Raw genomic sequence first — 17,585 nt, forward strand, 5'->3', positions numbered from 1 at the left:
ATTTCATAGTCATATATTTTACATATATTTGTATAATTATTTAATTTTCCTTCCTCTAATCTATAAACCCCTTGAGGGTAGAAACTGTGTCTGCATGTATTTCCCTGCCCCCAGCAGTGCAAGGTGTATACTAACCTCAGTAAATATTTGTTGAACAAAATGCACAGTCTAGCAAATAGGAAGATTTGTTTGTGACTAGTTTTAACAAATACTGGCAAGTTAAATAATTTATGTCTGCTATATTCCTACATATAGTATAGATGTAGTTTTGTAATATGTTCTTCAGATCATTTTTACTTTATTTTACTTTGTCTTTTTTTTCCATTTAAATTTCTGTTTAGCATTTGTTGAGCCTAATACAGTAAATCATTTGCTTCCAAGGTGAGCATCTGGTGTCCTGGAAAGGCATGTTTAGGCAGGTGAAGCCATGTATGCCGTTAGAGTAGCAGAGTGTGGGCTCACTGATGCTTTAGCTAGGGTTCCTCTTTCAGTAAGCAGGGTATTTCGACATATTAAGATATGTTGGCAGTTCAATAGATGACACTGATTCATAATAGTTTGATTTTTTTTAAGTATTAATAATAGTAAAGTAGTGTAGATTTGGTTTTAGTCATGTGGCTAGGTAATGAGAAAAAGCAGAAAATATCAATAACTCATAGAAATAAAAATATTTATGAAGCTTTCTAAAATAAAGACAAGTAAGATTGGAGTTCTACTTTGCCTTTCCATTTCCATTATTCCAGTTTAAGGAGAGTGAATTAATTTAGGAACTCTTTTACTAAAATTACTATCTTCTGATCACCCAACACCAGGATAAAGTAGGGGCAGATGAGAGAAGGTAGGTCGTCTTCCTCTGTGACTTTGGGGCTGGCTGCTTCTCTGGTGTCAAGAGGGGCTCTGAGTATAACCAGCTGGGGCTCCACCTTAAAGCTCCTCACTAGACTCCCGAGGAAGGCCCAGGTCATGGGAGTTTATAGAAGGAAGATAGGTTGTTGGGTGAGTTTTATTTTTGTAGGCGTCAAAAGATCTTTAGAGTAAATTAGCTTCAAGAGCTGAGAAAGCAGCCACAGACTTGGTAATTTGTAAAGCTTCGTGAAATTATTAATGCACTTCTGTGAGACAGTTCAAATGCTGTCTTCTGCTCCAGGGCAAGCGACGGACTCAGAACTGGAGCATGTGTACATTTCCAAGGGTACTTTATTTGATAGAAATGGGCAAAAATTGTGCCAGTACCAACCAGACCTTACTTTGACTTCTCTAAGCAGAGCCTAGAACTGAATCTAGTTCTGGAGATTTCTTTCCATAGGAACAATTGCCTTTATGTGTTTCATTAATTAGCATTAGAAATTATAGTAGTTATATATGTTCACTGTAACAAAAATGAAATAGTGCAGAATAATATAAATAAAAAGTCTCACTTTTCAGGGTGACTGCTTAATGTCGTGTCTTAGATATACTTTTTATACTGGTTGGATAAAGCTCTGTGCTATTCTTTTAAATTAATACATCATGTTCTATCATATGGTTGTAACATAATTTAATTAATTGATACTTCTTTTTTTTTCCTGTTGTAAACAATGATTCAGTGGACATATGGATGTTCTCTAATCACGTCTTTGCCCACACGTGTGACAAGTGGTAGGCTGGAGTCGTAAAAGTAGAAAGTACTGAATCAAAGGGATAAATGTCTCCACGTTGCCATCCAAGTTGGTTGCCCCGGTTGACTGTCCACTAAGCGGGGAGCGTGTTCCCTGTGCTCGCCAACCCCGAAGACTGCCGGTGTTTACGCCTTTGCCAGTCACAGAGGTTAAAATTCACTCTGACTGCCCGGAAAGGCTATCTTTCCTATGAGATTATTTGAAAATAAAGATCCACTCATTTTTAAACATTTTATAGTTTCATTTTGCTAATTTAAATTTTTGACCAGCAAGAATTGATTTTGGTCTAAGGAGTGACGTAAGGATCTGATGTTATTTTTGTTTTCTAAATGGCTAGCCAATTGTCTTAACACTTTTTATGGAATAATCTAATTTTCTCCATTGATTTGAATAGTCCCTGAGACTCCAATCCAGGTCGTTTTGGTAAACAAAAGTTCTGCCGTTATTTATAGGTATTGAGCCTTTCCCTGGCTCTTTTACTCTTTTCCTGACGTGAAAAGCTCACGTTACTCAAGGCTCAGTTAATCACTTAGAAGAGTTAGACTGAAATGGGATATGCATCCTATAGACTCTTTCCCCTAGAGGCTAGTTTCTTTGAGAGGTGAGTGAAAGGGGCTCTTCACAGGGGATGGTGCGCTCTCCCTTCTTTTTTCCATGTGCTTCGTTTAAGGTGTGGTGAGAACTTGAGAATGTGTGTGCTACTTCCTGGAGACTCTGTCAGGAACCTTACTCTAAAATGAACCTCAGGATTTGGAAAGTGGCCCAGTGCGGGCCTTTGCCTTGTGTACTGGGATTGTGACACAGGTGTCGAGCAGAAAAAAAGATACAAGCTTGATGTGAGCTTTCTGGAGACCAGTAGCTTGTTTCCAGAAAATGGCTAGTCAAGCTAGTTTTAGATGACATTGGGCCATAGTAGTTTTAGGTGAGGGGGTAAGTTGGGACATACTGAGTATAAATATGATATTTCCTATGTAATATTTCATTGCTGATAATTTCTGTAAATTGCCCCTTTCTGAACATTAATTTGTAAAGTTATTTGATCCTGTGAGTTGTCTTGGACTTGTGCGCAGCGATTGGCAGTGACTGGTGTTTGTTTGTGAATCCAGGCATGGTGTCTGTCTTGGACTTGATGCAGGGCGGTTTCCCCTCCCGAGCTTCGTTCCATGAACTCTACAACATGTATAAGAAGTATATGCCAGACAAACTTGCAAGATTAGATCCAAGACTATTTTGTAAGGTACAAATACCACTGAAGAAGAAGTTTCTTAGCAATAAATTGTCTTTCTTATTAATTACTAGTTGGCATTTAACTTTTTAACTTTTATTTTTCAGGCTCTTTTTAAAGCTTTGGGCTTAAACGAAATTGACTACAAGTTTGGGTTAACAAAAGTATTTTTTAGACCTGGCAAGGTAAATACATTTTTATTTTAGACTTTAACATGATAGATAGGGATAATTGGGGTCAGTGAATATTTGTAAGTGTTTAGTGATTTGTACTATTACTCAGTTATATGATCACCGACTGCGTGCATGTGTGTGTGTGTTTCCCTGCGTGGGAAAAGTTTACCATATGTAATGCTCTAGACAGTTTTTACAGTTTTTTTCCAGCTTTGGAAGTATTGGAATCAGAACATTGTTTAATTTGATTTTTTGCTTAAATAAGGGTTAAACAGAAAATACTTCTGTTTTGAACAAGCTGAAAGCTTTTCTAAAACATATTAACTCACTCTTCAGTAATTAAAAATTTCACAGCACTTTTGAGTCTTTGTTGCAAGAACGAGTTCTGTTACAGTATGATAGATGTGTAAGGCATAGGAAATTGGACAGGAGTTTGTGCTGACTTCTTTTAAACCTTAGAATGAATGAGTGTATAGATACTTTTGTTCACAGTGTTTTTAATAGTTTCACCATTTGTAACTTCTTTAATATTGATTGAATAATTAATTGTATCCTCATAATTTTAAACACAATTGCTATTATATAATAGCCAACCATACTTGTTTGATTTAGCAAAATCATTAATAAATATCTCTAGTGCCTTGAATTCTAAATCATAATAAATAGATCTGATTTCACATTTTGTGGCGTGAGATGAAATCTGTGTAATGGATTACCAATGCTTGCACTTCCCTGTGAATATTTTTACTGCAGAGGACCCGTATCATTTTGTATAAAAGAAAAAAACATGAAGAGAAAATGAATATGTAAATATTCATCGTTGGCCTATCTGTAATCATACATATCTATCATAAACTTGACATGTATTTCAGGGTTATATAACATAACTATTCTAGAATTAATAGCCTGATAGAGAAAGTACTTGGTTATTTTTGCTTCCAGAAAAATTAATCAGAAGGATATGTTGAAAGCACAAGGCAGATTTTCAAAGATCTTTAATCTCATTATGTTAGCTTCCATTTAATTTTGATTATAAGAGGTCATTATATTGATAGGTGTGTGATACCCTCAATATATTATAGTGGGATATTTGGTAAAGGATAGAAATCATTATGTAATTTGGTAGTAAATTGTGGAAATAATGCATGTTATTTGTTGATAACCTAATAGCTCTTTTATTTGTGTTGTCTCTCTCTTAGTAGCAATTTCTTATCTCTGACCAAAATAGGGATGGGGGTTGAGAGAGAGAGATAGTTTTGGTGGTACCTGATGCTGTATTGCCTTATTATATTATATCGACCTTCACCTGTCAGGAGATCCACGCGGATATCTGAGAATGTGGATGAGCCAATTCAGACATATATTAGCCCTTTTTTCGTTCTTTTTTCAATAAAACCTTTTTTGCCAACCATCTGTAATTGTCATTTAAGGTTTCTTTTCTGCTTTTATTACTGAATCTGCTATCTAGCAATGAGTAACCCCCTGTTCCCCTACAGAAAAGGTCCTGAAGGGAGGAAGAAGAGAGCAGTGAAACAAGCCAAGTGTGTCTGGTTTGCTGTGTCCCCGCTGGGACCGGTCTGTGAATTGGCTTGTGACCCCTTCCAGAAAGTTAGATTTTGGATTTGAGTTCTGTTTTGGTATCTCTCTGTGTGTTTCTAGGCATTTGTGTTTTGATACTGATATTAAATTATTTTATTTCCTAGTTTGCAGAATTTGATCAGATTATGAAGTCTGACCCTGACCATTTAGCAAAGTTGGTTAAACGAGTCAATCACTGGCTTGTCTGCAGTCGCTGGAAGAAGGTTCAGTGGTGTTCACTTTCCGTCATCAAATGTAGGTGTTTTCTTTCACAGCATGATCTCTAACTATTTTGAAAATGAATTGATTTGTGGAATGTTATAAAGTTCATCTCAGTGGTGAGTGCTGAATGACAGGGGCCGTGTCTTTGTTTCTCAACACCTGACATGTAGTACGTGATAAATTAGTACTTGTGGACTTTCAATGTTAGTTACCTTCTTTATCTGAATTTGTTGTAGGAGAGGTAATTTCATCATGTTCTCAACAAAACAGAGCTCACTTTCTTGATTCTTTCCCCTCTGTCTCCCCCATTGCCTACACTGTCTCCCAGTCCCAGACTTAAGCCAGAACTTTTCTCTTTCCACCTGCATGACATCACCAGTACACATGTCAAAAATTTCAAGATTGTATTTGTCTCTCTTTTCTTGTCCCTTCATATTTTGTCAGTCAACAAACCCTGTTGGTTCCTCCTAATACGGCAGATTGTTTCCTTTTTGTTGCCAGTGCTTAGTGGAGCCGCACTTGACCTGGTGGCTTCCGTCGCTCCCACACAGGTTTACCTAGCCTTTCAAGTTATCTTCTGAGAATTCTCTCCCTAAACTAAAAGGCTTCTGTTAAGGTTCTCCTTTAATAAGGGCGAAGTCTGAAGTCTAAGAATGCTTTTCAAGACCCCGTAAAGTGGAGTTCCAGCTTTCCTTTCCGGCCTTTTCTCCTGCCACTGCTCTTTTAGATGCTGTTCTCTCACACACTAGACTGAGCTGCTTTTGTGTGTTTTTCTGCCAGATGGCAGCAACTGCTTCTCTCTGACCCAAAATGGATGAGGGGCAGAATATTTTTTGGTTACCTGAGGCTCTGTGGCAAACCTTTAACTGCAGGGAACTATTGTCAGTAACTTGATTATATTTATACTTCCTCTCTCCCCCACCCCCACCCCGTACTCTCCAGGATACCTAGAGCACTGAAGGACGTGAGGGGGAGTCAGTAAACTGTTCCTTATTAATAGAAAAATAAAATCCCTTTGATCCAATGAAAAGAAACCATGCAAACAAAGATTATTATTGAAGTCTTGTTAGACCATTGTGAATATAGATAAAAAGAAAACTATAATAAAGAAAAAGAGAGAAACTCATTTTCCTGTCACTTTCCAAGTAAACTATGCACATATTTGTCCCTGTAGTTCAATTCTTTCAGCCTTATACATTGCGTTTTGATAGAAAACACATTATATTAAAATTATACTATACCACTTGTTTGTGGACTGTGTTGTGCCGTGCTGACGTCAGTATACAGACACGATCTTTGCGGGGTTTTTGTAGGGAATCTGTGAAAACAGCATCTCCAGGTCAGGTCATTCTGGGACATTCTGCGTGACTGACATTAAATAGGTTCCTTTGCTGTAGGCTTCTCAGGGGCCTCCCTCAGTATGTTCATTGCGAATCTCCTAGAGGAGGTGCAGCATATAGCTTTTCCTAAATTCCTTTGACAGGTGTATCTTCTTTATAAGACACCCAGTAACGTTTCATAGACTGGCATCGCCTAGGACAGTTTGCGAAGCAACAGTGTAGCATAGTAAGGAGCTAATACGTTTGAAATGTTAACCTAGCCATATGCATATGTACTTTTTATTTTAAGAAGTACAAGGAATTAAAGAAATGTTAAACTTCCTGATTTGGATGTCTAGTATAGCATGTTCATCAAGATTTCACGTTTCTTAAGAGTTGCTTTGCGGAAATGAGTGGTTTTTAAAAATATTATATGTCTGATTTAAACTGAATAATTTTCTATTATTATATTCTCCGCTTACACATAGTGAAAAACAAAATAAAATACCGAGCTGAAGCCTGCATTAAAATGCAAAAAACTGTTCGAATGTGGCTTTGCAAGAGGAGACACCAACCTCGGTAAGATGAATAGTGCCAAAAGACCCCACAAAGCCTGTGCCCTCACATCCGGTGATGGCAACGTCACAGTGGGGGCAGCCTGGGCACACACACTTTTCTCTTTTCTCATGTAAAAAGAGATAGTATTTTGTTATTTGCATTATTTATTTGAAATTAATTCATTACTTGCCTCTTTATAAAAAGGATTTGAAGTAACTTACAAAACTGTCAATGCTGTAAAAGGTTGAAAGACTCTTTTCGTGACGTGTCAAATTAACATTGTTTTTAAAAACATCTCAATAATGTTTTAACCATAGTTTTCAAGATCATCTGTATGAATTATATGGTCTCGCTTTAGTCTTTATTTCTTATTTGACTCTTTTATTATTACTCTTGACTTTTTAAACTTGGAGGTCTAGTAACTGTTAATCCTTAACACCTTTTCAAAGAGGTTTGTCTGTATATCTTCTTTGGAGAAATGTCTGTTCATATGCTCTGCCCATTTTTTGATCGAGTTGTTTGTTTTTTTTGTCGTTGAGTTGTGTGAGTTCTTTATATGTTATGGAGATTAACCCCTTGTCAGATATATGATTTGCAAATATTTTCTCCCAGTTGGTGAGTTGTCTTTTCATTTTGTTCGTGGTTTCCTTTGCCTTGCACAGGTTCTTAGTCTGATGGAGTCCCGTTTGTTTATTTTTTCTCTTGTTTCCCTTGCCTGAGGAGACTTGGTATTCAAAACGATGCTGCTAAGACCAATGTCAAAGAGTGTACAGCCTATGTTTCTTCAAGGATTTTTTTGGTTACAGGTCTTACATTCAAGTCGCTAATCCATTTTGAGTTAATTTTTGTGTACGGTGTAAGATAATGGTCTACTTTCATTCTTTGCATGTGGCTGTCCAGTTTTCCCAAAACCGTTTATTGAAGATACTTTCCTTTCTCCATTGTATGTTCTTGGCTTCTTTGTCAAAGATTAGCTGTCCCTAGATGTGTGGCTTTATTTCTGGGCTTTTAATTCTGTTCCATTCAGCTGTGTGTTTTTGTGCCAGTACCATGCTGTGTCGATTACTATAGCTTTGTAGTATATTTTGAAGTTAGGGATTGCATTGAGTCTATAGATTGCTTTAGGTAGTATGGACGTTTTAACTATTTATTCTTCCAATCCACATGCATGGAATATCTTTCCATTTTTTTATGTCTTCTTTGATTTCTTTCAATAGTGTCTTATAATTTTTAGTGTGTAGTTCTTTCACCTCTTTGGTTAAATTTATTCCTACATATTTTCTTCTTTTTGTTGCGGTTGTAAATGGGATTATATTCTTGAGTACTCTTTCTGCTAGTTCATTATTAGTGTATAGAAATGCAACTCATTTTTCTAAGTTGATGTTATACCCTGCAACTTTGCTGTAGTTGTTGATTAGTTAATAGTTTTCTGGTGGATTCTTTAGGGTTTTCTATATAGAATCATGTTGTCTGCAAACAGTGAGAGTTTCACTTGTTCCTTTCCAATTTGAATTCTTTTTATTTCTTTTTCTTGCCTAATTGCTCTGGCCAAAACCTCCAGTACTATGTTGAATAGGAGTGGTGAGAGATGACACTGTTGTCTTGTTCCTGTTCTTATGGGGATAGTTTTCAGTTTTTCACCATTAAGTATGATGTTGGCTGTGGGTTTGCCATATATGGCCTTTATTATGTTGGGGTACTTTCCTTCTATCCTCATTTTATTGAGAGTTATTATGATAAATGGATGTTGGATCTTGTCAAATGCTCTCTCTGCATCTATTGAAATGATTGTGTGATTTTTGTTCCTCATTTTGTTGATGTGGTATATCATATTGATTGCTTTGTGGTTGTGGACCATCCCTGTGTCCTGGTATAAATCCCACTTGATCATGGTGTATGATCCTTTTAATGTATTGCTGTATTAGGTCTGCTAATATTTTGTTGAGGACTTTGGCGTCTGTGTTCATCAGTGATACTGGCCTGTAATTTTTCTTTTTTGTGTTGTCTTTGTCTGGTTTTGGTATCAGGGTAATGTTGACCTCATAGAATGAGTTAGGAAGCTTTCCATCTTCAATTTTTTGGATAGTTTGAGAAGGATAGGTATTAAATCTTCTTTCAATATTCAGTGGATTTCTCCAGAGAAGCCATCTGGTCCTGGACTTTTGTTTTTTGGGAGATTTTTGGTTACTGTTTCAGTGTCTTTACTTTTGATTGGTCTGTTCAGATTCTCTATTTCTTCTTGACTCAGTTTTGGGAGGTTGTATGAGTCTAAGAATTTATCCATTTCTTCTAGGTTATCCAATTTGTTGGCGTATAGCTTTTCATAGTATTCTCTTATAATCCTTTGTATTTGTGTGGTATCCATTGTAATTTCTCCTCTTTCATTTCTGATTTTGTACATTGGCGCCTTCTTTTTTTCTTAGCGAGTCTGGCTAAGTGTATGTCAATTTTGTTCATCTTCTCACAGAAGCAACTCTTAGTTTCATTGATCCTTTCTACTGTTTTTTTGATCTCTTATTTCATTTATTTCTGCTGTAATTTTTCTTATTTCCCTTCTTCTGCTGACTTTGGGCTTTGTTGTTCTTCTTTCCCTATTTCTGTTAGATGTTGTTTAAGATTACTTATTTGAGATTTTTCTTGTTTGCTGAGGTGGACCTGTATTGCTATAAATTTTCCTCTTGGCATTGCTTTTGTTGCATCCCATAAGAGTTGGTATGTTGTGTTTTCATTTTCACTTGTATCCAGGTATTTTTTGATGTCTCCTTTGATTTTTTCATTGATCCATTGGTTGTTCAGTATCATGCTGTTCAATCTCCACATATTTGTGACTTTCCCAGCTTTTTCTTTTTCTTTTTGGTGAGGAAGATTGGACCTGAGCTAACATTTTTTGCCAGTCTTCCTCTTTTTGCTTGAGGAAGAGTGTCCCTAAGCTAACATCTGTGCCAGTCCTCCTCTCTTTTGCATGTGGTATGCTGCCACAGCATGGCCTGATGAGCAGTGTGTAGGTCCATGCTGAGGATCAGAACCCGGAAACCCTGGGCCACAGAAGTGGAGCCTGTGAACTTAACCACTACACCAGTGGGCCGGCCCCCAACTTTTTTCCTGTAGTTGATTTCTAGTTTCATAGCATTGTGGTTGGAAAAGATGCTTGGTATGATTTCAGTCTTCTTAAATTTATTGAGGCTTTCCTTGTTTCCCAAGATATCGTCTATCTTTGAGAATGTTCCATGTGCACTTGAGAAGAATGTGTACTCTGCTATTTTGGGATGTAATGCTCTTCATATGCCTATTAAGTCCACCTGGTCTAGTGTTTCATTTAAGGTCACTGTTTCCTTGTTGACTTTCTGTCTGGATGATCTATACATTGACGTAGGGGGAGTGTTGAGGTCCCCTACTATTATTGTGTTACTGTCAATTTCTCCCTTTATTTTTTTCTGTTAATAGTTGTTTTATATACTTTGGTGCTCCTGTGTTAGGTGCATATATATTTATATGTGTTATGTCCTATTGGTGGAATGTCCCTTTTATAATTATATGCTGCCCCTCTTTGTAGATACCTCTTTTAAGTTATTCTGTACTTTGAATTTTCACATTTTCACTGTAAATATAGAGGGCTTAAATCTTATTGATAGGCATCAGTGTCATTCACACTCAAATGTGATTGCTTCTTTTTTACTTCAACAAGCGATCTAAGAGAATACTGAATAATATGAAAACAGAAGTGAAACAGCCTTTTTAGCAATATTTTTAGCATTTTATTAAAATGAGAAGTCTATAACATTAAATAGTGAAATTAAGTTCTGATGGAGCATTATCTTTACAGCATTGATGGCCTGGTTAAGGTGGGCACACTGAAAAAACGACTTGATAGATTTAACGAAGTAGTAAGTGCGCTGAAAGATGGAAAACCAGAGGTGAATAAACAGGTCAAAGACCTTGAAGTTTCTATTGATGCTTTGATGGCCAAAATTAAGGTATGTAATTTTAACCCAAAGGACTTTGACTTTTTTTTATAATTTAATATCTTTTGTTATTGGTATTGGAATTGCTTGGAAAAATTGCTTATTTTTTTAAAAATGCAAAATGTTACAAATGTTGAGTCTCAGAGATGGCAAGTGATGCTCATTATATTATCCCTTCTGTGTTTGAAAATTTTCATAGCAAAAAAGAAAAAAAGACAATTTTTATGCAGTTTTGTCTGTTGCTAGGAAAGATTTTTACCCCCAAAATAGTAATCAAAATACTATACTCTATTGGTAAGCTTTTGCATAATCATTTTCGAGAGGGGATTAATGCAAGTTATTTTAATTTGTCCATGTTTTTCTACTTTCAGAAACTAATCTTTAAATTATGAAAGTGATATTATTGAAAATTTGGAGAAAACCATCAAAAACCCTTAACTCCCCCCACACTAACACATTCAACCACTATGCTACTGTGTATTCCCCTTCCAGTCTTATTTTATATGCACATATTTTTGCATAGTTCTTATAATGTACATTTAATTTTGTACCTCTATTATGTTATATGCTTTGTCCCTTTTATTACATTATCTTCATATAGCTTTATCACAAATTACTTAACTGTTAAGAAAATAATAGTTAGTTTTCCCACAAATTTTGTAGGAAAAAAAATGAGGTCTCTTTTTATTATCTTGATTTTTCATTTATTTGATTACCACTGGGATTGAAATTTTTTTCTGTATGCTTTTTAATTATATTTTATCTATTCATACCATTTCTGTTATATTTTAGGATCTTAATGTTTTTCTCATCTAGTTTCAGAAGTCAGTGCAATTATGTGAGATATAATACCTTCAGGCAAGCCTTTTATCATATCTTCTGCAGATATTTTATGTAGCTTATGTTAAATCTTGGAGGTAGATTGGGGAAAGAAGATCAAAAGAAAAATGAAAATGTTTTAGATAAACTTAACTGACTTCATAAGTTTTTCAGGAGCCATCCCTGTTTATGTGGTATTATCAATTAAAATCAACCCAGCCACATTGTTTGAAGGCTCACTTAGGAAAATAATCCAACAATTTTTGAGCTATTTAATAATTTCTTAAATATTCCTTTGGTACTATTTCACATTATTATTAAAGAGTAGTAAACTCTGGCAAAATCATTCCTTAAAAAGTAACTTTATAGTATGTTACTTTGCCCACACCCTTGGATATATGATTACTTGATTGATAGGACGTAGACTCAAATATTTGTGTGCAAAGATAACTTTTAAAATTTTTTGAATATTATTTAATGTGCAAGCAATATAACAAAGATAACGGGCTTATTGCGTGCACACTTTCCAGTCTTTGCTGTGTATGTACATATTAGTTTTTTTTTTATTGTGGTACAAGCTTTGAAGCATAGCATTCAATTTACCATCTTAACCATTTTTAAATTTACAATTCAGTAGTGTTCAGTATATTCACATTGTTGTGCAACAAAAGAGATAACTTTTTAAGTACATGTTTATCATTTTGTTAAGTCCACTATGATGACAAGGGAACAAATACAGAGAGAATATGATGCACTAGTTAAAAGCTCAGAGGAACTCCTCAGTGCATTACAGAGGAAAAAACAGCAAGAAGAGGAAGCAGAAAGGCTGAGGCGTATTCAAGAAGAAATGGAAAAAGAAAGAAAAAGACGTGAAGAAGATGAGCAGCGTCGAAGGAAGGAAGAGGAAGAAAGGCGGATGTGAGGCGTTTATGTTGTTTTGAATTAGAAGCTAACAAAATAGTGAAGTCTTTCTGTTGATGATGGTTCATGAATATTCTTATTTTAAAATACTAATTTTAGAATAAGTTTGAAAATGGAGAAAATAAGCTCATTTTATAATAACATAAAATGATTTTAACCATAATCTGAATTTTGGTTAGACTGTTATATGTGAGGATTTCTTAACTTCTTTTTACAGCTATCACTTGCGTATTATTTTATAAGCTAGAAAAAAGGCACTTCTACTTTTCTGCAGTTTTAAAACTGAGAACATTTTGAAAGATTGCCATAACGGGGTAGGTAGAAGCAAAGTAAGAGTTGTTTATTGGAGAGGCAGAGGGAAGCACATGCAATTGGGCCTGACAACTAGGTTTTATGACTAAGGTAATCTAGAGATGTTAAAGGTTATAGAATATAATTGTGTTTGTTTTGTTTCAGAAGAATTACTGTCAGTAGAGTTAGATTTTATTTTTTTCAAAATAAGTTGATAATGTGTATGGCCAGAGGTTAATTTGAGTTCCCATTCTGTAGTCTTTGTTTATTAATAGTTAAATTGACTTCTGAAGGATTCATTATTTTCTGTTAAATTTTTGAAGAGTTTCTATTATTTTGTTAGGAAACTTGAGATGGAAGCCAAGAGAAAACAAGAAGAAGAAGAGAGAAAGAAAAGGGAAGATGATGAGAAACGTATTCAGGTATGTACTTATTAGACAATCAGAATTCTATCAAAATAGAATCTACAGAATTACAAAACAAGAGAAGTGAGAACAAGATGCTGATTTGCTGGATAAGCTGCCACTGGTTTATTTCAGAAACAAAAGGCAGTTTCTGAAGTGGTTGTGGGAAGGAGATTCTGGATCTGGGAGCGCATTCAAGTCCAGGCTGGGTCACGTGCAGAGCTCCTGGCCCTGCACACGCCGCCCTGAGTGACTGCGATGCAGCCTCCTCCTGTGGGATGGGGATGAGTTGTAGCTGTGAGCGTTGAACGAGTATGCCTGTTAAATCATTTAGAGCAGGGCCCAGCTCAGTAAGTGTTAGTTTGTTGTTGTTGTTATCATAGCTAGGGGAAGGTCAGATGAACATTCACTTAAAACATGATTACAGTGTTTTAAAATATTGTTTTATACCTTTGTAGATACTAGTATTAGGTTAAGATTACGATTCTCTCCCCAAATCCCCCCTCCTTTTTTGGTGAGGAAGATTAGCCCTGGGCTAACATCTGTTGCTAATCTTCCTCTTTTTTGCTTGAGGAATAGTGTTGCTGAGCTAACATCTGTGCCAGTCTTCCTCTATTTTATGTGGGACCCACCACAGCATGGCTGATGAGTGGAGCTAGGTCTGTGCCCGGGATCTGAACCTGTGAACTTAACCACTATGCCACAAGCAGGCCCCCCACCCCCATCTTTGAAGAAGTCCCTGTCTGAGAATAATTGATCATGAATTTGAGTTACAGTCTGTCTTGGCTTTCATAGTTTATCCTGAGCACAGCCAGTACTCTCAGTTCCTGGCATCTGCTATCTGGCTGTCATGTTAACTGATCCCTGGGATACTGGGGTACTGTTCGGGCTGCTCATAGTACAATGATAGAATGGTGCACCTGTGGTTCCTCTGCCTTCTCTTGGATTGGGAACGAGAGGAAGTGTTAATCATAATACAGAAGGGAAGAGAGACTGAAGAGGTTTCTGGTTAAACAGCAGTTATTCTGTAGTAAAGTGCTTGTATGGAAGTTTTAAGTAGCAATGGGAAGGATCAAGTAAGCAAGTAGAGAGCCCTTGGTGAAACGGCGTTCTGCCCTTGGCAGGCTGAGGTGGAGGAGCAGCTGGCCCGACAGCGCGAAGAGGAATCCCAGCAGCAGGCAGTCCTGGAGCAGGAGCGCCGTGACAGGGAGCTGGCCCTCAGGATCGCTCAGAGTGAGGCAGAGCTCATCAGCGATGAGGCCCAGGCGGACCCGGCGCTCCGCAGGTATGGGCTACAGTGGGTGAGGGGGCATGACACGCCTCAGGTACTGGGCCATGGGGATGGAGGGGGCTCCACAGGTACTGGGCCACGGAGGGGGGAGGTGGCATGGTGCTCTTCAGGTACTGGGCCCCAGGGGGTGAGGAGGGGGTATGAGGCTCCTCTGGTACTGGGCCCCGGGGGGTGGGGAGGCATAGCACTCCGTGGGTACTGGGCCCTGGGGGTGTGTGGGGGGCATGGTTCTCCGGGGGTACTGGGCCCAGGGGGAGGGCTGCGGCATGGTGCCCTGTGGGTACTGGGCCAAGAGAGAGTGGGGACCATTGCTCTCTGGGGGTACTGGGCCGGGGCAGGGGGTGCGGCATGGCGCTCTGTGGGTACTGGGCCGCTGGCAGCAGCATGGCTCTCTGTGTGCTTTCTTTACATCTCTGCTTCTCATTTCAGTGTGAAGGGAATAGGAGGAAGCCATGTTCCTTAGGTCCTGATATATTTTAATTTACTTTGAAATTAAATTTCATTTTAAGGTTGTTTGTATCCACTTTTATAGCCAAGTGAATGAAACAATTGATTTCATCAAATTGTTAAACTGTTGAGAAGTAAAAGTGATATTTCAGTTCATAAGTACTTTGTTGAGAAAACATCTCAACTTTTACTCTGAAATTGTCAGAGTTTTGTATAAAGGCTAGACATCTAATTTCTAAATACCTGCCATTAAATACTGGCATAAAAATCAGTGAATATATTATAATCCTGTTTAATATATTTGTGGTTGGGATTTATTATTTTCCTAATGCAGTTAAAAAAAAAAAATATATCATACACCCTAACACTTATAATGAGGAGGAATTTCACACATCACCCCCTGCCCCCAACCACCACGTTTCAGAGTAAATAGATTTCCCTTTCCAAGAAAGAAAGTTAATCACATTGAAATATTTTGGCTCCTTGAGTTTCTGAATTATCTCTAAATACTTGATTTTTATTGGAGTGTGGAAGAATACAGAAGTTCTCATTAAAAGTTGCAGGAAAGTTTTAATATAGCAGATTCACTTTTTTAAAACTTTAGAAACATTTGTTATTTTGATTATTTCTAAAAACAAAGCAAAACTAGTCTGTAGGGTTCCTTTTTATGTAGGTATATATGTGGTTTGCATATTGAGAGGCATATCCATATACATAACCACTCTTTTCAGAATGTCATAGCACTGTTTGTAACAAAATATAATTAAAACACAACCACTAGACGCTGCTATTTCCTTGTGAAAGGAAAGAACTTAGTTCAAACTGCAAGGCAGTGATTAGATTTTATTTAGCCGAAAACAAAGATAGGGAGGGAAAAGGGTGTGTTAAGTTGCCTTCACACTTTTTCATGTAAGTAATTATGTTGAGGAGGTCTGGGGTCTGAATTGTATAAGAAAGTATATTATATTATTATTTTTATTTTATTTATTTATTTTTTTGAGGAAGATTAGCCCTGAGCTAACATCCACTGCCAATCGTCTTTTTGCTGAGGAAGACTGGCCCTAAGTTAACATGTGTGCCTATCTTCCTCTATTTTATGTGTGGGACGCTGCCACAGCGTGGCTTGATATGTGGTGCATACATCCACACCCAGGATTCGAACCAGCAAACCCTGGGCTGCCAAAACGGTGCATGTGAACTTAACCACTGCACCACCGGCCTGGCTCCACAAAGTATATTATGTTTAAATAAATGAAATAGGCCTATCAAACACAAGGTAGTATAATAATTGTTAAACTTTTCTCTTCGAATCCAACATTTAGGGCATTTATTAACATTTCACTATAATTGGAATATTTTTGCCTGGCTGTGGCTTTTGTAACTGCAGACTCAGCTCGCTTGCTGTCCAGTCCCTTCCACCTGTGTTATGTTGGACTGGCTGGGAGCTTCTGTGTATGACTGACCAGCGGCTGGGCCAGGCTCCTGAATGAACAGGCTCTTAGAGCTGCTGTCCCTGATGTGTGTGAAGAAGCTCTGCAGTGGACAGAGCTGGCTTGATCACGGCTGAAGTTCGTTTCTCAGGGACTGATGAATGGAGTCATTGTTCGTATTCATGGCCAAGTTTCACGTTCCAGCATTTGAAATGCTGAGCTGTATCCAGTGTCATTCCATATAATATGTGTAAGATACTGGCTCATCTATGGACTCTTTCCTGTCCTTAGAAAGGTGCACTTCTTCCAAGGTGAGTGGGCACAGAGAAAGAGTGGACCGTTTAGGACCTTTAACATAAATGACAAGTTACCTGTGATTTTCAGTTAAGGAGAATTAAGTAGGTGATAGGACCACAACTGAGTAATTCGGAGATGCTCAAGCACTTACGACTTGGAAGGCAGAAGAGTTAGTTTTAGTTCTCCTGGGGGCATCCCTCAGGGTGATGTCCCCTCTTCTGGAATCCTCCTTTAAGTCCTTTCTGTCACCATCTTGCGGGACGTTCGGTTCCTCGAGAGCCTCTCCCCTCCTGAACTCCTGGTTATTCTACACTCTGTCCTGCAAGCATTGGCACTTCACTGTGGATGATGTTCTGACAGATTTCATGTTTCATAATTTGATCTTACTCCATGGGCTGTAACTAAATGTTTTTGAATGTTTATTTTACCTTTGTTAGCACTGAATTCTTTCTAACAAATTTATGAGTAAGAGCTCTCTGATTAACCCTGTTCTTAATATATAGCATGAAAATGTTGTTTTTGGGTTTTGTGATGCATTAAAAATGTGTGTAGATGGATTCTGCTGCAATAAACAATTTCAAGTTGCTTTTCTAGCTTGGATTCCCATCGAGTAACTCCTAAGTAAGAACTGTTTTTCTACATATGTAACATGTTTTAAAATATGATCTCAATCAATCACACATATGATCCTTGATGCAAAGTGATGATTTCACATTACCTAAAATTATAAAATAACATCCCACTTCTATTAAAAACAAGTAAACCTCACAATGTATGAATTTTCTAATCTAGATTTAATATATTTGTTCTTTAACTTGCATTGAATGCCTTTAATTTATTTTCTAATTATTTTTAATGAAGATTTTAAAACGTTAAAATCCTGAGTGATCTTATATGTAGATTAAATAAAGATAATGGAGTTTTTTAAAGTCAATGAATAAAATCATTGAAACACAGATTTGGCGCAATCCAGATTTTCACAATTCAGAA

At 37.2% G+C, this 17,585-nt stretch overlaps 1 protein-coding gene across 19 annotated transcripts in view; it reads left to right on the top strand.

The window, feature by feature from the left end:
• The window catches only part of MYO6 (myosin VI), a 153,448-nt gene that overhangs the window by 120,741 nt on the left and 15,122 nt on the right, over positions 1-17,585 (top strand). For 10 of the 19 annotated variants that reach the window (XM_044757524.2, XM_044757522.2, XM_044757525.2 and 7 more), the window contains 9 exons: positions 2,765-2,895; positions 2,991-3,068; positions 4,760-4,889; positions 6,664-6,754; positions 10,557-10,707; positions 12,224-12,432; positions 13,070-13,148; positions 14,255-14,415; positions 17,190-17,216. In XM_044757524.2, coding sequence (XP_044613459.1) covers positions 2,765-2,895; positions 2,991-3,068; positions 4,760-4,889; positions 6,664-6,754; positions 10,557-10,707; positions 12,224-12,432; positions 13,070-13,148; positions 14,255-14,415; positions 17,190-17,216 — 1,057 coding nt within the window. Of the gene's footprint in view, positions 1-2,764; positions 2,896-2,990; positions 3,069-4,759; positions 4,890-6,663; positions 6,755-10,556; positions 10,708-12,223; positions 12,433-13,069; positions 13,149-14,254; positions 14,416-17,189; positions 17,217-17,585 lie in introns of those variants that run through there. The other 9 variants (XR_011497832.1, XR_011497831.1, XM_070496597.1 and 6 more) reach the window with 2 other exon arrangements.

Source organism: Equus asinus, chromosome 24, assembly GCF_041296235.1.
Source record: "Equus asinus isolate D_3611 breed Donkey chromosome 24, EquAss-T2T_v2, whole genome shotgun sequence".
NCBI classification, from domain to species: domain Eukaryota; kingdom Metazoa; phylum Chordata; class Mammalia; order Perissodactyla; family Equidae; genus Equus; species Equus asinus.